At 47.6% G+C, this 19,712-nt stretch overlaps 1 protein-coding gene across 2 annotated transcripts in view; it reads right to left on the bottom strand.

The window, feature by feature from the left end:
• The window catches only part of LOC137523116 (zinc finger protein 585B-like), a 36,796-nt gene extending 18,710 nt beyond the window's left edge, over positions 1–18,086 (bottom strand). For both annotated transcript variants that reach the window (XM_068243340.1, XM_068243339.1), the window contains exon 1: positions 17,983–18,086. Coding sequence is in view for 1 of the 2 variants with exons in the window: in XM_068243339.1 (XP_068099440.1) it covers positions 17,983–17,994 (12 nt within the window). In the remaining variant the exon portion in view is untranslated. The remainder of the gene's footprint in view (positions 1–17,982) is intronic.
• Between the last annotated feature and the right edge of the window lie 1,626 nt (positions 18,087–19,712).

Raw genomic sequence — 19,712 nt, 5'->3', positions numbered from 1 at the left:
CAAAAAAAACTTTGCATCAAAGTGGAAACATTGGTCTCGTCTATTCTTCTCGTTTAGCCCCAATGGTTGCCGTACATATACAGATTGCCAGACAAAAGATAAATCCCTCTTGGATCTGAATCAGATTCCTGCCACACACTGCAAATAGATTTTTAATAGATGTCAACTTGAAGCGCGTCAAGTGTGTGGCAGCAACCAGGTTAGGAGTACAAAGACAAGTGTGTCTTGCCTACAGTGAAGCACGGTGGTGGGAGGGTAAGAATTTTGACATTCTTTACCTAGGGGTGCACTCACTTTTGTTGCCAACGGTTTAGACATTAATGGTTGCATGTTGAGTTATTTTGATAGGACAGCAAATGTACACTGCTATAAAAGCTGTATGCTGACTGCTTTGTATTTTACGGCAGTCATCTTCAATGTTGTCCCATGAAAAGATATTGGTTTTTGTTTTTTTACAAAAATGTCAGAGAGCACTCACTTTTGTGACATACTGTATATACAGGTAGCCCCTGGTTAAACAAGATGGGGACTGCAGGTTCGTTCTTAACCTGAAACCAGGGCAGGATTTTCCGTAAGGCACTGCAGGCTTATGCCACCAGGCGCCTGATGGTGGAGAGGCGGCTCACTCCTGTCCCCAAGCGCCTCCCTCTCCCCTTCCCTATGCAAAGTCCTGAGCGGAGCATACATTATACTTTACTCTGGCTACCTATTACTAAGGGATACCTGTGGCTACCTACACTGGGCAGGAGAAGCAGGCTGACAGCTGGGCCAGGCTGCACACTTGCGGTGCAGTTCTATTGGGGGTTTGTAAGTTCAAGGAGGGTGAAGTCTAGGGTGCCGGAACATCTGTGCCTATAGGCTGTGATGTAATTTAAATCTGGGCCTGCTTGAAACAGTTCATAAGTCAAAACACTTCCCTGTACCTCCTTCTGCGTCACCAGTTCTCCCCCATGCCTCCAGTGTCGTCCTCTGTGTTGCCTCTGGTCCCCCATCTTCCAGTGCCCCCTCTGCGTCACCCCTGTTCCTCCATGCCTCCAGTGTCCCCTTCTGCGTCATCTCTGTTCTTCCATGCCTCCAGTGTCCCACTCTGCGTCACCTCTGTTCCTCCATGCCCCCAGTGTCCCCCTCTGCGTCACCTCTGTTCTTCCATGCCTCCAGTGTCCCACTCTGCGTCACCTCTGTTCCCCCATGCCTCCAGTGTCCTCCTCTGCATCACCTCTGTTCTTCCATGCCTCCAGTGTCCCACTCTGTGTCACCTCTGTTCTTCCATGCCTCCAGTGTCCCCTCTCTGCGTCACCTCTGTTCCCCCATGCCTCCAGTGTCCTCTGCATCGCGTATGTTCTTCCATGACTCCAGTGCCCCCCTCTGCATCACCTCTGTTCCTCCATGCCTCCAGTGTCCTCTGCATAACCTCTGTTCCCCATGCCTCCAGTGTCCCCCTCTGCATCACCTCTGTTCCCCATGCCTCCAGTGTCCCCCTCTGCGTCACCTCTGTTCTTCCATGCCTCCAGTGTCCTCTGCATAACCTCTGTTCCCCATGCCTCCAGTGTCCCCCTCTGCATCACCTCTGTTCCCCATGCCTCCAGTGTCCCCCTCTGCGTCACCTCTGTTCTTCCATGCCTCCAGTGACCCCCTCTGCATCACCTCTGTTCCTCCATGCCTCCAGTGTCCCCCTCTGCGTCACCTCTGTTCTTCCATGCCTCCAGTGACCCCCTCTGCATCACCTCTGTTCCTCCATGCCTCCAGTGTCCCCCTCTGCATCACCTCTGTTCCCCCATGCCTCCAGTGTCCCCCTCTGCATCACCTCTGTTCCTCCATGCCTCCAGTGTCCCCCTCTGCATCACCTCTGTTCCCCCATGCCTCCAGTGACCCCCTCTGCATCACCTCTGTTCTTCCATGCCTCCAGTGTCCCCCTCTGCATCACCTCTGTTCCCCCATGCCTCCAGTGACCCCCTCTGCATCACCTCTGTTCTTCCATGCCTCCAGTGACCCCCTCTGCATCACCTCTGTTCTTCCATGCCTCCAGTGTCCCCCTCTGCATCACCTCTGTTCCCCCATGCCTCCAGTGTCCCCCTCTGCATCACCTCGGTTCCTCCATACCTCCAGTGACCCACTCTGTGTCACCTCTGTTCTTCCATGCCTCCAGTGTCCCACTCTGTGTCACCTCTGTTCTTCCATGCCTCCAGTGTCCCCTCTCTGCGTCACCTCTGTTCCCCCATGCCTCCAGTGTCCTCTGCATCGCCTATGTTCTTCCATGACTCCAGTGTCCCCCTCTGCATCACCTCTGTTCTTCCATGCCTCCAGTGTCCCCCTCTGCATCACCTCGGTTCCTCCATGCCTCCAGTGTCCCCCTCTGCATCACCTCGGTTCCCCCATGCCTCCAGTGTCCCCCTCTGTCACCTGTGCCCTCAGGGTACTACAGCAGTCAGGCTGCTCGTATCCGCAAGTCGTTCATAAGTCAGGAACTACCTGTATGTTGGGCCCATTTTGCAGATAACTTGTATTTTCCCAGGCAACGGAGATGTGCTAATTTGCAGCGCTAGTTTGCTGGGAAACGGCGATTACGCGTTAATGAATACATAAAGCAGAAATGATCAGACATCTGGGAGCAGAATTTCCAATGCAGGAAACAGCGGACTGGTTCATTTGTGAAGCAGAAGACAAATGAACGGATCTGGGGACAGCCCGCGTATCGGAGCCCAGCCGCCAGGACGAGCGCGGAAGGCTTCACTCAGTAGCCAAGAATCTATAATAACTCCATGAGTGGAGAATAAAGCGGCCAATATTTCATAAAGAGATTAGCTACGAGCAGATGCCGGCCTACCAGGGATTGCAGCCAATTAGCCCTCTCTTCGTTATCGTTAGAAGGCCTGATCGCTGCGTTTCACGTGGCTGGGCTTGGAAGGGAACGTCAGCGGGGGGGGGGGGGGCATCCATTTCCCAGCGCTTCCCGACGCCGTCTCGCGCCTAACTTAATGAAGACTATAGTCACACGCGAGGCAATCGATTGCCAGGTCTGTAATTGAGTGATCAGGATGTGAGCGACATGTCAGCCTGCAGTCATCGGTCACCGGCTCGCTGGGTCTGCAGTCTGAGGTATGTCTATTTTATGTTCCAGGCACACTGCAAATGACAGCCAAGACGTCATAAAGCGCATACATGGATCAATCTTTATTTGTGATTGATTTGATCACTGATCGGATCTGCCAGACATTCCTTGCCCCAAATGTACCCGGCCAATTCACAGGACGCCTGAAGTATATGGAGGCTGCAAGATTTATTTCCTTTCAAACAATGCAGATTGCCTGGTAGCCCTGCTGATCTATGGCTGCAGGAGTGTCTTTAACAAAATGTTCAGACTTATTTCTTCTATCCTATAAGTTCCTATTCTTCTAATGTGCTCTGGATTACTGCAGCCTTTTCTAGTTGTAATAGATCTAATCTTTTCTTTGTCAAGCTTTGTCGGCCCAGGGAGGAATGCACTGCCTCTGCTGTAATAGGGAGAAGTTATGCACACACCCTGCATGCCCCCTCCAGGCTATGTGTGTGTGCGCTTTGTTTATCCCTCACAGACAGGTCTCTGCTCTCAGTTTCCTGGTTAGCGGCCATGTTTTTTGTTTGTAAACACTGCCTAAAACTGGCGATTAAAAGCCAGCATCACGGCAGGGAGCAGCAGAAACGGCAAAGAAGGATCCAGGAGATCACAGTGACTCGATTGGTATTTTTTTTTTTATTGTACAAATCGGACATTACAGTTTCTCTTTAAAGAGAACCTGAACTGAAAATAAAAAGTCAAAATAAGTATACACAGGTCATACCTACCTCCTGTGTAGTCTGCCCTTCAATCTCTTTCTCCTCTCCTGCGTCCCATTTGTCCACAAACATCAATGGAATTCTCCGTCCTCCATTTTAAAAATGGCCGTTACCCCATAACAGCTTCCTGGTCAGCACACTGTTAAACTGTAATATCGCCCACCCGAGCCATAGGGAAACATGGACATTACCTTGCACATTCAGTTGTAACTGACAGCTGCTGATATATAACTGACAGCAACTGGTATATTTCAGCTCTGACAAATGATTGTCAGAACTGGAAGGGATCACTGTAAGAAGAAAATGGTGAGCTTCTGAGAGGAACTGACGGTGAGGTTAGTATGCAATATTCATTTGCAGCTACTTCATGTGTTTATTTTAAATAGTTTTCCCTTTAATCACACACCTGACACATGCATGCAGCTAATACAGTCACACTTCAGTCAGTGCACCTGATCTGCTGCATGCTTGTTCAGGGGCTATGGCTTAAAGTATTAGAGTCAGAGGTTCAGCAGGACAGCCAGGGAATAGGCATGGTTTAAAACAGAGGTCCCCAAACTTTTTCAGTCAAGGGCTGGGTCAACATACTTCAGACTGCTGGGGGGCCGGAGTATACATAAAATGATGTTGAAAAACATTACATTGAGTCTAGGTATTGATCCCCCCCCCCCAATCATGCTCGGAGGAGACCTCCCAGCAGCAGCCATTCAGTCATGTGGCGTCTGAAGTACGTCTTTGTGAACCACAAAGTGAAGCATACCCAGGTGACAACCTGCCGTCCAGTTGGACAGCAGTGTCACCTGATGCAGGAATGGATTGGAAGTCAGTGAATAACTGCTCACTGGCTTCTACAGGATATGGATGGGTGGGGCCAGCACTGCTATTCTATATGCGGGATGCCGCTATTTAAAGCTGCAATGGGCCACATCTATAAGTTATACATTATGTGTTTGAGGCCCAGTGAAAGCCTCGGGGGGCCGCATTCGGCCTGTGGGCCATAGTTTGAGGACCACTGGTTGAAAAGCATTGCTAACTGTCCCTCTTTGGGAGCCCGGTCCATATTTCCTCCTCATTTGTCCCTCTTTCAGGACTTTGTCCCTCTTTCTATGTAAATCTATATATTTCTCTACTACAAAATGTGTTTGATTGACTCTAAACTTTATTCCCATCCTTTAAATTGATATATTACTAATTGTAAAATGTTACTATGATGAAGGAAAATGAACCAGGATAGAAAGGACCAGTGTGGGTTGAATTATAAAAAAATATATATTTCTTATAAAATCTTTATCGTATGCACGAATAGGGGTGTGACGGGGAGTGATCAGGGGTGTGGCAGAGGCGTGGCTTAAAGGAGTCATCAGGGGATCTTTAAGAAAATGAGTGCTACTTACCGGGGGGCTTCCTCCAGCTCCAAGCTCCCAGGACGTCCCAGTACTACTACACCTGCGCAGTCCGCTCGGCCCACGTGGCAGTGATCGACAGCGCGGCTCGCGCAGGCGCAGTACAGAGCGACTTGGAGGTCGCTCTGACGTCATCGCCGGGGACCGGGAAGGAGCTGCAGCGAACGGCTGCGGGGAGAGCTGCGGCGAGGGACGTGCAGGGAGCTTGGGGCTGGAGGAAGCACCCGGTGGAGTAGAGCTTATTTTCTTAAAGATCCTCTGATGACTCCTTTAAAGAGGAACTCCAGTGAAAATAATGTAATAAAAATGTGCTTCATTTTTACAGTAATTATGTATAAATTATTTAGTCAGTGTTTGCCCATTGGAAAATCTTTTAAATCCCTGATTTACATTCTGACATTACATGGTGACATTTTTACTGCTGGCAGGTGATGTAGCTGCTGCATGCTTTTTCGGCAGTCGGAAAAAGCTGGAAACAGCCATTTCCAACAATGCAGCAAGGTTCCCAGACGGGAAACTGCCAGGAGTACCATAGTTACATAGTTATTTTGGTTGAAAAAAGACATACGTCCATCGAGTTCAACCAGTATAAAGTACAACACCAGCCTGCTCCCTCACATACCCCTGTTGATCCAGAGGAAGGCGAAAACCCTTACAAGGCATGGTCCAATTAGCCCCAAGAGGGAAAAATTCCACCCTGACTCCAGATGGCAATCAGATAAAATCCCTGGATCAACATCATTAGGCATTACCTAGTAATTGTAGCCATGGATGTCTTTCAACGCAAGGAAAGCATCTAAGCCCCCTTTAAATGCAGGTATAGAGTTTGCCATAACGACTTCCTGTGGCAATGCATTCCACATCTTAATCACTCTTACTGTAAAGAACCCTTTCCTAAATAAATGGCTAAAACGTTTTTCCTCCATGCGCAGATCATGTCCTCTAGTCCTTTGAGAAGGCCTAGGGACAAAAAGCTCATCTGCCAAGCTATTATATTGCCCTCTGATTTATTTATACATGTTAATTAGATCTCCTCTAAGGCGTCTTTTCTCTAGACTAAATAAACCCAGTTTATCTAACCTTTCTTGGTAAGCGAGACCTTCCATCCCACGTATCAATTTTGTTGCTCGTCTCTGCACCTGCTCTAAAACGGCAATATCTTTTTTGTAATGTGATGCCCAGAACTGAATTCCATATTCCAGATGTGGCCTTACTAGAGAGTTAAACAGGGGGTCCTCAGAGTTTCCTGTGGGAGGGGTTTCACCACAATATCAGCCATACAGCACCCCCTGATGGTCTGTTTGTGAAAAGGAATAGAGTTCTCATGTAAAAGGGGGTATCGGCTACTGATTGGGATAAAGTTCAATTATTGGTCAAAGTTTCTCTTTAAGTGTCTCACTTTCTCATCTCAAAGAGTTGTGAGGTATGCAAAAGGGAAAAAAGCAAGAGTCAGCCTCCATATCGCTCTCACGTCAGGTGTCCTTTAATTGATCGTTTATCAGTGGAAAGGGTTATCTGATGAAATTCCAACTAGGAAAAGAATTGATGGGCCAGGATTATTGGGGTATAATTGACCCATTTACCTACCAACTGATCTGTAATCCTGTCCAGCCAGTTCTGTGATTCAGCTGATCTAGACAGGCCAGTTAGAGGGCAGTTGATAAACTGACCCAACTCGTCTTCACCGCACTGCAGCAAATAGACAGGTGAAGCCGATTGGTTTATGCGGAGCAGCAGACCACCAACAGCAGTCACACAGCCCATACTAACGGAATACTCCGTGCTGGTCACATGGTCTGTATTCCAAAACTCATTCAGCAAAAAGACGGGAAAAGATCCAATTGCGTGTGGCATTTGTGCCAACAGTAAACAATCACTTGAATGTACAGTGCTTAAAGAGGAACGCCAACCAAGAATTTAACTTTATCCCAATCAGTAACTGATACCCCCTTTTACATGAGAAATATATTGCTTTTCACAAACAGACCATCAGGGGGCGCTCTATGACTGATACTGTGGTGAAGCCCCTCCTTTAAAGAAAACCTGAACTGAAAATTAAAAGTAAAAATAAACATACACAAGTCATACTTACCTCCGGTGTAGTCTACTCCTCAATCTCTTTCTCCTCTCCCGCGTCCTGTTTGTCCACTGATCAAAGGAATTTTCCGTCCTCCATTTTGAAAATGGCCATTACCCATAACAGCTTTCTGGTCAGCACACTGTTAAACTGTAACATCGCCCACTTGAGCCATAGGGAAACATGGACATTACCAGGAACATCAGTTGTCCTCAGCTATAGCTGACAGCAACTGATATATTTCAGTTCTGACAAAATGTTGTCAGAACTGGAAGGGATCACTGTAAAGCTGGCCACTAACTGTCCAATTTCTAGCGAAAAATCGTTCGAGCGATCAGAAATTCTGATCGGACGAAAAATCGTTCACTACACCATCAACTAACCAATCATTGCTTCCTATCTATCATGACCACCAAGAAAATCCTAATTTTCGTTCGACGAAAATTCATTCGGGCGACATTTTTTTCACTCGTTCATAATCAAGTGTGTCCACCAATGGAGATTATTTACAACCAATCCGATCAGAATTTCTGATCGCTCGAACGATTTTTCGCTAGAAATTGGACCGTTAGTGGCCAGCTTAAGAAGAAAATGGTGAGCTGAGAGGAACTGATGGCAAGGTAACTATGTAATATTCATTTGAAGTTACCTCGTGTTTATTTTAAATAATTTTACTCAGTACAGGTTCTCTTTAAAGCAAACTCGAAGTGGGAAAAAAACACGTATGATATAATGAATTGTATGTGTAGTACAGATAATAAATAGAACAATAGTAGCAAAGAAAGTCTCATTTTTATTTTCAGTTATATAGCTTTTTTTTATAGCATTGCATCATTCTGTCATATTTGCAGTTTTAAAACCACAGTCTTTTAAAGTGGGATTGTCAGCCACAAAACCAAATTCTATTTAAACACTGCAGTGTGTTTGAAATGCTGCCAGAAATCTCTCCCTGCAGTACAAGCTCTCCAATCTATTCAGGAATCTCTCTGCTGTTATATTTTCTCAGTCCACCAGGCTCTTTTCTGTGTCATTGCCAATGACCCTCCCACCTTCCTGCTTCTCACTGATTGGATGAGCAGACTGCTGCCTAGCTGAAACATGATCCTTTGCTCACTGGTGTTTACAAGCAAAGCTGAGGTGACTCAGCGATTGGAGGAGAAAAGAAAAAAAAAAGTTAAGGGAAGAATGACATCAGGCTTTCGCCTCAGAGGGCAAAAGACATGGTTGCATGCTTTTTCAAGGGCTGTGGCTTCATTTACTATATAACATTCACTGAAATCAAAACATGGACAGTACAATACATGTGTTATGTAAGTAGATCAAGTACTTACCGCATTTTTCGGAAGACGCACTTTTTCTTCCACAAAACTAGGGAGAAAGGTCTTATATTCTAAAGGTACAGTATTTTGGCCCTGGAATATACTTACCAGATCCTGCCGCCACCTGACTGCCGAGATCCGAGGGTCCCAGCCAACCCAAACTACACTACACTTCACTAACTAACTCCTGCAGCCAACCCAAACTACACTTTGCCCCTGCTGCATCTCACCGGATCCTGCCGCCGCGATCCTCTCCTCCTCCGCCTGACTGCCGTCATCAGAGGGTCCCAGGATCCCCGCTCTTGAGTGTCCCAGCCGCTGGATCTACTTCACTGCAGTCTCATACGCAGACTGCAGCCATGCGGTAAACACACACTGCCGCCCCGCCGATATCCTCCATAGGTACTGCGTCCTCTTCGTAGCTACAGTGCCCCCTTCTGTGTGATGAGCGGTGCATGTGCGGGGATCCTGGATGGAAAGGCAGGGAACCTTGGATGGCGGCAGTCAGGCGGAGGAGGAGAGGATTGTGACGACAGGATCAGGAGAGATGCAGCAGTGGTGAAGTGTAGTGTAGTTTGGGTTGGCTGCAGGGGTTACAGTGGTTTGCAAAACTATTCGGCCCCCTTGAAGTTTTCCACATTTTGTCACATTACTGTCACAAACATGAATCAATTTTATTGGAATTCCACATGAAGGACCAATACAAAGTGGTGTACACGTGAGAAGTGGAACGAAAATCATACACGATTCCAATTTTTTTTTACAAATAAATAACTGCAAAGTGGGGTGTGCGTAATTATTCAGCCCCCTTTGGTCTGAGTGCACTCAGTTGCCCATAGACATTGCCTGATGAGTGCTAATGACTAAATAGAGTGCACCTGTGTGTAATCAATATCAGTACAAATACAGCTGCTCTGACGGCCTCAGAGGTTGTCTAAGAGAATATTGGGAGCAACAACACCATGAAGTCCAAAGAACGCACCAGACAGGTCAGGGATAAAGTTGTTGAAAAATTTAAAGCAGGCTTAGGCTACAAAACGATTTCCAAAGCCTTGAACATCACACGGAGCACTGTTCAAGCGATCATTCAGAAATGGAAGGAGTATGGCACAACTGTAAACCTACCAAGACAAGGCCGTCCACCTAAACTCACAGGCCGAACAAGGAGAGCGCTGATCAGAAATGCAGTCAAGAGGCCCATGGTGACTCTGGACGAGCTGCAGAGATCTACAGTTCAGGTGAGGGAATCTGTCCATAGGACAACTATTAGTCATGCACTGTACAAAGTTGGCCTTTATGGAAGAGTGGCAAGAAGAAAGGCATTATTAACAGAAAAGCATAAGAAGTCCCGTTTGCAGTTTGCCACAAGCCATGTGGGGGACACAGCAACCATGTGGAAGAAGGTGCTCTGGTCAGCTGAGACCAAAATGGAACTTTTTGGCAAAAATGCAAAACGCTATGTGTGGCAGAAAACTAACACTGCACATCACTCTGAACACACCATCCCCACTGTCAAATATGGTGGTGGCAGCATCATGCTCTGGGGGTGCTTAACTTCAGCAGGGACAGGGAAGATGGTCAGAGTTGATGGGAAGATGGATGGAGCCAAATACAGGGCAATTTTGGAAGAAAACCTCATGGAGACTGCAAAAGACTAGACTGGGGCGGAGGTTCACCTTCCAGCAGGACAATGACCCTAAACATAAAGCCAGGGCAACAATGGAATGGTTTAAAACAAAACATATCCATGTGTTAGAATGGCCCAGTCAAAGTCCAGATCTAAATCAAATCGAGAATCTGTGGCAAGATCTGAAAACTGCTGTTCACAAATGCTGTCCATCTAATCTGATTGAGCTGGAGCTGTTTTGCAAAGAAGAATGGGCAAGGATTTCAGTCTCTAGATGTGCAAAGCTGGTAGAGACATACCCTAAAAGACTGGCAGCTGTAATTGCAGCAAAAGGTGGTTCTACAAAGTATTGACTCAGGGGGCCGAATAATTACGCACACCCCACTTTGCAGTTATTTATTTGTAAAAAATGTTTGGAATAATGTATGATTTTCGATCCACTTCTCCCATGTAGACCACTTTGGGCTCTATTCATAAAAGGTTACCGCAAGTTTTCCGCTCAAAACAGCGGATTTTCCCATCCATTTTGCAAAGTCGGCATTCATAAAAGCTGTTCCCGCATGAAAATCTACAATCCCCCAGCAGAGCGAGAAATTTCCGCCTTCTGCAGTGTTTTTCTAGATTTATCTAGAAAAAAGTAACAAAATGGCCATTCATAAAGATTAGAGGAAGCGGTATGTGGACGGGAAATACCGCTTCCTCTGATTTTGCGGATTACATACAAGTGAATGGGACAGACCTCCCAGAGAGAGCAGCGCACGGAGGGACTCTGCTGGCTGAAGTGTTTCCGCATGCCTTCCGACAGCTTACCGCCAGCCTTCAGCGGGAGATCTCCGCTCCTGTATGACAGCTTACCGCCAGCCTTCAGCGGGAGATCTCCGCACCTGTATGACAGCTTACCGCCAGCCTTCAGCGGGAGATCTCCGCACCTGTATGACAGCTTACCGCCAGCCTTCAGCGGGAGATCTCCGCACCTGTATGACAGCTTACCGCCAGCCTTCAGCGGGAGATCTCCGCACTTGTATGACAGCTTACCGCCAGCCTTCAGCGGGAGATCTCCGCACTTGTATGACAGCTTACCGCCAGCCTTCAGCGGGAGATCTCCGCACCTGTATGACAGCTTACCGCCAGCCTTCAGCGGGAGATCTCCGCACCTGTATGACAGCTTACCGCCAGCCTTCAGCGGGAGATCTCCGCACCTGTATGACAGCTTACCGCCAGCCTTCAGCGGGAGATCTCCGCACCTGTATGACAGCTTACCGCCAGCCTTCAGCGGGAGATCTCCGCACCTGTATGACAGCTTACCGCCAGCCTTCAGCGGGAGATCTCCGCACTTGTATGACAGCTTACCGCCAGCCTTCAGCGGGAGATCTCCGCACTTGTATGACAGCTTACCGCCAGCCTTCAGCGGGAGATCTCCGCACCTGTATGACAGCTTACCGCCAGCCTTCAGCGGGAGATCTCCGCACCTGTATGACAGCTTACCGCCAGCCTTCAGCGGGAGATCTCCGCACCTGTATGACAGCTTACCGCCAGCCTTCAGCGGGAGATCTCCGCACCTGTATGACAGCTTACCGCCAGCCTTCAGCGGGAGATCTCCGCACCTGTATGACAGCTTACCGCCAGCCTTCAGCGGGAGATCTCCGCACCTGTATGACAGCTTACCGCCAGCCTTCAGCGGGAGATCTCCGCACTTGTATGACAGCTTACCGCCAGCCTTCAGCGGGAGATCTCCGCACCTGTATGACAGCTTACCGCCAGCCTTCAGCGGGAGATCTCCGCACCTGTATGACAGCTTACCGCCAGCCTTCAGCGGGAGATCTCCGCACTTGTATGACAGCTTACCGCCAGCCTTCAGCGGGAGATCTCCGCACCTGTATGACAGCTTACCGCCAGCCTTCAGCGGGAGATCTCCGCACCTGTATGACAGCTTACCGCCAGCCTTCAGCGGGAGATCTCCGCACCTGTATCACAGCTTACCGCCAGCCTTCAGCGGGAGATCTCCGCACCTGTATGACAGCGTACCGCCAGCCTTCAGCGGGAGATCTCCGCACTTGTATGACAGCTTACCGCCAGCCTTCAGCGGGAGATCTCCGCACCTGTATGACAGCTTACCGCCAGCCTTCAGCGGGAGATCTCCGCACCTGTATGACAGCGTACCGCCAGCCTTCAGCGGGAGATCTCCGCACTTGTATGACAGCTTACCGCCAGCCTTCAGCGGGAGATCTCCGCACCTGTATGACAGCTTACCGCCAGCCTTCAGCGGGAGATCTCCGCACCTGTATGACAGCTTACCGCCAGCCTTCAGCGGGAGATCTCCGCACCTGTATGACAGCTTACCGCCAGCCTTCAGCGGGAGATCTCCGCACCTGTATGACAGCTTACCGCCAGCCTTCAGCGGGAGATCTCCGCACTTGTATGACAGCTTACCGCCAGCCTTCAGCGGGAGATCTCCGCACTTGTATGACAGCTTACCGCCAGCCTTCAGCGGGAGATCTCCGCACCTGTATGACAGCTTACCGCCAGCCTTCAGCGGGAGATCTCCGCACCTGTATGACAGCTTACCGCCAGCCTTCAGCGGGAGATCTCCGCTCCTGTATGACAGCTTACCGCCAGCCTTCAGCGGGAGATCTCCGCACCTGTATGACAGCTTACCGCCAGCCTTCAGCGGGAGATCTCCGCACCTGTATGACAGCTTACCGCCAGCCTTCAGCGGGAGATCTCCGCACCTGTATGACAGCTTACCGCCAGCCTTCAGCGGGAGATCTCCGCACCTGTATGACAGCTTACCGCCAGCCTTCAGCGGGAGATCTCCGCACCTGTATGACAGCTTACCGCCAGCCTTCAGCGGGAGATCTCCGCTCCTGTATGACAGCTTACCGCCAGCCTTCAGCGGGAGATCTCCGCACCTGTATGACAGCTTACCGCCAGCCTTCAGCGGGAGATCTCCGCACCTGTATGACAGCTTACCGCCAGCCTTCAGCGGGAGATCTCCGCACCTGTATGACAGCTTACCGCCAGCCTTCAGCGGGAGATCTCCGCACCTGTATGACAGCTTACCGCCAGCCTTCAGCGGGAGATCTCCGCACCTGTATGACAGCTTACCGCCAGCCTTCAGCGGGAGATCTCCGCACTTGTATGACAGCTTACCGCCAGCCTTCAGCGGGAGATCTCCGCACCTGTATGACAGCTTACCGCCAGCCTTCAGCGGGAGATCTCCGCTCCTGTATGACAGCTTACCGCCAGCTTTCAGCGGGAGATCTCCGCACCTGTATGACAGCTTACCGCCAGCCTTCAGCGGGAGATCTCCGCACTTGCATCGCAGCTGGCAAGATTTTTATGAATTACCACCCAGAAGTCTAAAATACCGAAGCGGTATTTTCCCTCCAGGAGTTTTTTCGCCACAAATGTTTTAGGAATAGAGCCCTTTGTATGCACCGTCGGCGGACTGATAAGGCTGCTGCTGAACGATCCGCAGGGCGGATACACCAGCCATATCAGTCTGCCAACAGTGTGTACACACGAACTACAGTCTGCTGAAAACCCGCCCAGCAGGAGGTGCCGACAGACCCATCGTTGGCTGCTGTAGTGCCTGTGTACGCACCTTAAGACTTTGAAAGTCGTGGAGCACAATGGCTGTTTTGCATAGATAACAACTGGAGTTTAACTCTTCCTGTACTGGAAACAATATTAGACATATGTCTCTGCTCCTAATGTTTTATTTCTTAGCTGTACTACACATACAAATCATTACATCATAAGTTGTTTTTTTTTTTTTTTGCTTCAGTGTCTCTTTAAGCTGTAAACCAAAGCAGAAATAATGACCCTTTGAACTTTCCTACAGTAAAACCTTATTATCAAGCTGCCGCTCACAGTTTCTTTGATGTCTAAGTGCCTCAGAAAAGAGGACCGTATTCAACCCAATTTTGGTGGAATAACTCAGAGACGCTCGTTTGCATAGATAACTGAAGTGTTTTAACTCTTCTTGCACTGGAAACATAAGACTCTTCTCTTTGCTACCAATGTTCTATTTCTTAGATATACACATACAATGGATAGAATACGTTTATTTTCGCTGCAGGTTTCCCTTAAATGACGAGTGGCGCACCTGTTTACCACCATGAAAATGTGTGAACCCGGCTGAGGATTAGCAGGTGCTTTGGCGACAGTATAGAACATTGCAGCGGGTACTTGCAGGCCTTATGCTCTCACAGCACAGAGGCTCTTGTAGGCACCGGGGCCTGCAGCACGACCAGCGAAGGACAAGGACATCAAACAGTAGTGATAGAGACAGCAATGATTTCTGCCGCTACGCCAACCTCCCCCCTCCATGCCACCGATTTTCCCTGTTGTCTGCCGCCTGTCAGTGCGCTGATCACACAACCTCACTCTAAGCAAATATGTTACTGCGCTAAATGGGAACCTGGATCATTACCAACGCCTTCTATACACGGGAGCCGTGCGATGGAAAAATAATTACAAATAAAAGCGTTGGTGTCCAGCGGCAGATGTTACATAAAAGCTCTGAGACCAAACAAAGCAGAGCAGGCTCACAGCAATTCATTTGTGCGCCAGGCCACAGGCATCGGTTATTAGCCGCAATGTGCGTTTACTGAGCGTAAAATAGCAGGAAAGCGTCTCTGGCAGCCAAATTACCTGTAATAACCACTAATCCTGGCTATTACCATGGGCGTCTGTATGAGCAGTGGATAGGCATCGGCAGGGGATCTTAAAGAAAACTCTAACTGAAAATTAAAAGTCAAAATAAGCATACACAAGTCATACTTACCTTCCATGTAGTCTACTCCTCAGTGTCTTTCTCCTGTCCCGCGTCCTGTTTGTTCACTGTGATCAATGGATTTTTCTGTCCTCCATTTTGAAAATGGCCATTACCCATAACAGCTTCCTGGTCAGCACACCGTTACACTGTAACATCGCCCACTTGAGACATAGGGAAACATGGACATTACTTGGTACATCAGTCTTCCTCTCAGCTATAACTGACAGCAACTGATGTTTTACTGACAGCAACTGATATATTTCAGATCTGACAAAATATTGTCAGAACTGGAAGGGCCCTTTTACACTTAATCAGTTGCTCTCAGTTAAAATGGAAAGAAAACTGATTTTCAAAGTAAGTCCCATGTTTTCCTATGGCACCTTTCACACTTAACGCGTTTTAACTGAAATCTTCTTCCCACTGCACTGCTTTGGAAAAACTGCGTACCAACGCGCACTAACGCACACCAACTGATTAAAGAGAACCAGAGATGAAGCAACCTCATGTATTTTACCTTATAAATCAGTGGGAACATGACAGTAAACACCTAATCTGCTCTTTGTTACATTGTTCTCTGTTTAATTTGCCTGTTATCACCTCTAAGATAAGAATCCCGACTAAGCAGTCGGTCTGGCTTTGCTACAGAATAATTATAGCTGAGACTGTGTTCTTTGCTGTCTTCAAGTCCAAGCCTGCCCCCTGCTGGCTTTGCTCAGGAATCATTATAGCTGAGTCATTATAGCAAAGCCAGACTCAATGCTCAGTCCGGGATTCTTATCTCAGCTAGATAACAGACACTTTTAGCAGTGAGGATGGAACAGAGAGCATGGTAAATGTTTTCTCTAATGTTCCCACTGATTTCTATGGTAAAATACACAAGGGTGCTTCGTCTCTGGTTCACTTTAAGTGTAAAAGTGGCCTAAGGGATTATTGTCAGAATGATGAGCTTCTGAGAGGAACTGATGGCAAGGTAACTATAATGTTCATTTGAAGTTACCTCATGTGTTTATTTTAAATATTTTTACTCAAGTACAGGTTCTCTTTAAGGTGCGTTCACACGTCAGATTTTCCAAATGACCAGTCGTTTGGACGTCAAATAGGGCGTGTGTACAAACAGTCGTTCAGCTGATAAGACTGGTTTTGATGGATCAGCTTGGTAGTTTGGAAAAATCTGACGTGTGTATGTACCTTTAGGGTGAGGTTTTGCTGGCATGGAGGGGAGGGGGGTCTTATGCTAGGTATACACACAATACAATTTTCTGAGAGATTTACTGTCAGATCGATTACCTCCAACAGGTCCGATATGATTTCCAATCGTTTTTTCCATTCACTTCTATTGAAAATCGATCGGCGTCCGTACACAGAGGCGGAAAATGGGAGCCGATCAGTGGCGTAGCTAAGGAGCTGTGGGCCCCGATGCAAGTTTTACAATGGGGCCCCCCCATGCACTCTATACATAGCAATTGAAACGGCGCACTAAAAGCTGCCAATGGCAACTACAATGTCAAAGGTGCAAGAAGGGGATGGGGAATAGTTTGTTAATGATTACCACTATTCAAAGTATATATATAAATGATTATTATGAGCACAGGACCAATATAGAGCTAATACTGTAGTTGAGGGAGGGCCATTCGGGGCCCCTCTGGCCCAAGGGCCCTGATGCGGTCGCTACCGCTGCACCCCCTATTGCTACGCCCCTGGAGCCGAGGCAATTGTGCAGCCACAGAGTGTGGGTGGACACAGAGGCGGAGCATGGGAGTCCAGGATGGCGTCTGTGAGGGCCCTTTTCCACTAGCAATCGCTAGCGTTCGCACTAAACGCTAGTGATTGCAATTCAGCAAAAGTAAAACATTTCCCAGCGATTTCCCAACGTTTGCGATCGCGATTTTGCTATGCTATGCATTGCATAGCAAAATCGCGGCAAAAATCATTCCCTGGCGCTATTGCGATTTACCAAAAAACAAATTGCGGTAGTGGAAATTAATTACTGCAATTCCTATGTTATTTAGCAAACCGTTGCGATTTTAAAATAGCTAGCGATTTGGGGATTCAGCAATCGCAAACACTGTCGTGGAAAAGCACCCTGACATCTGTTAGCACCTCAGGACGGGGACATTGGCCAGGACACATTGTTGCCTAGGATTAGGGACCCCATTCCGGCACCTGTCCCATCCGGTCACCATAGCCAGCACATCACACAGTGCAGCACTGCAGTTTGATACATTTTCAATCATTTCTGCTGCAATCCCCTCAACCTTGATGGGCTGTGTGTGCGGCAGGAACCAATCCCAATCCAATCAGAATCTGATGTGAGGGCGATCGATCGATCTGCTGCATCAGGGAAAATGCATTCATCCAGCACCATGGAAAATGTTGGCATGTTACAAATCAATAAAATAATAATCTATGGGCAGCTGAACTCACATGCTAAAGAAGAATATGTTTGCTGCCATATTTATTTCCTTTTAAACAATACCAGTTGCCTGGCAGTCCTGCTGATTTCTTTGGCTGCAGTAGTGTCTGAATCACACCAGAAACAAATATGCAGCTAATCTTATCAGAACACCTGATCTGCTGCATGCTTGTTAAGGGGCTATGGCTGAACTAGAAGATCAGGAGGACAACCAGGAAATGTGTATTGTTTAAAAGGAAATGAATAGCTCTGCCTCCATATCCCTCTCAGGTGTGCTTTGAAGATCCACTTGCCAGAGACTGAGATAGGCTGAATAATGTGGTTTGTGCAGCCTGCAGACCCTCCATCATGTCCCAGCATGCATTGCAGGAGCACAGGCTGCCTATAGGCGAGAGATGGGGAGGCAGAGCTGGCTGGCCAGGCTGCAGTCATACAGGGGGGTGTCAGTGTTCCATGCACAGGCTGCACATGGCTGTCATACATCTATATACATCTGTCACTGCTGTCATCATCACCAGGGGCAACGCCGCGCGCCCAGCATGCCGCTCACCTTGCCAGACATCACGTGACAGCTCCTCCTCCTCCCTCCACAGCATCCAGCAGCCCGACCCCGCCCCCTTTATAGCCTCGCCGCTTCTCTCTCTAATATCCCGCTTGCCTGACAGCCCGGACCACGTGACGCAGCCCTCCTCTCCACGTGCCCAGGCGGTGGGCGGAGCTATGCTTGCCAGGGACGTCGCGGACTCTGCAGCACGTGACCGTCTGGTCGCAGCGGCCATCTTGGTGGAGGAAGCTGAGGGAGCAGCTGAATGTGTCAGTGTGTGAGGCTGAGCGCCCCCAGTGGCCATAGCATGCAGCGCAGCCTGCACGCTTACCCAAAGAGCCTTCTATGGGGTGTATGCACTGTGTGATGCATGTAATGGAAGGGATTGCTTTCTGCTCTACTCATAGTATAGTAAGGTTTTACACACCTAATTCTGCTTATTGCATACACCCCATTATTACATAGGAGTCAGGAGTATCGGTTTTCATGGAAATAGGAATAGATAGAATTAGATGTTAGCCACATATTATCCAATTAGGCCTCTTGCACACTACATGCGATTCCGATTTTTTATTCGATTTAGATTTAAAAAAAAAAAATGTAGCAGCATGCAGTACTTTTTTTATCAGAATCAAAAATTATATCATATAGAAACAAATCAGAATCGCATGTAGTGCACAAGATATAAAGTAGAGACCGACAGCCCAATATAGTGTAGTATGTTTTGGAAATAAAGAAAGAATTAAAGTGGACCCAAACCAAATATTTTTTAATTCATAATATTTAGTTGCACCACTCTGACACATACAAAGATAAATAAACACTCCTTCAAGCCTATGAGCATTTCAGTGCATGCTTTTCACCCTTCTCTTTTCATAACTAGGGTTATACAGGTGGCAGCCATTAGCAATTCTTCCTTTGCAGGACACCACCTACTCCACCAGTCTGCCGGATTCTGTCCCGGCAATATGAAAGGAAGGGAGGGGTTCCTCCAATAAATGTAAAATATTTTATATTTGTCATCATGCAGCTGAAAAAAGGCTGCTATTTATTATTATAAGTTAGAAAATAGATTTTATTTCTGAAATCTTGTATTTTTAATTTGGGTCCACTTTAAATCGTAAGTATTACTTACAAACCTGGGTTACCCTTAGGCAACCACTGTATAGTCAGGTGGGGAGATTAGGCCTGTCCCCACTCAGGGCTAAGATGGCGCTCTCTGTAGAAGGAAGAAAGGAGGGTTTGTCACCCTTCCACCAAGGGTGGATAACTTGATACAAAGAAGTACAGAGGCGCCAATAGGATAAAATCTACTAAAAAGTTTAAAATTGTTCAGGTGGCGGTGGTGGACCAGCTACACCATAAACAGGACAAAGTACTGTTGATTGAAGAAGCAATAATTTATTCACATACTCCTAAAACATAACTGCAACATGTGTGCACAAGAGGCCTTCTTCAGAAAATGTAATTCTTTGCTTAATATTTTCACTGCAAAGAAAAATGGATTCATGATCCCCAGTTCTTTTGTCACTAAATTATTATAGGAGATTATTATGTCAGTCAAGAGAACTTTAAAATTTGACTACAGTATATTTTCGGGTATAAAGTCCCATATACACACACGTTCAACAGCGGTCTTTTATGCAGCACAATCATCAAACAGCTTTTGTTGTGAAACGAGTTGAAACAACTAAAAAAAAAGTATTTTGCTATTGTTCAAAAAGCTGATAACACTG

Source organism: Hyperolius riggenbachi, chromosome 6, assembly GCF_040937935.1.
Source record: "Hyperolius riggenbachi isolate aHypRig1 chromosome 6, aHypRig1.pri, whole genome shotgun sequence".
Taxonomy (NCBI): Eukaryota; Metazoa; Chordata; class Amphibia; order Anura; family Hyperoliidae; genus Hyperolius; species Hyperolius riggenbachi.
This window is presented reverse-complemented; position numbering and strand designations above follow the sequence as displayed.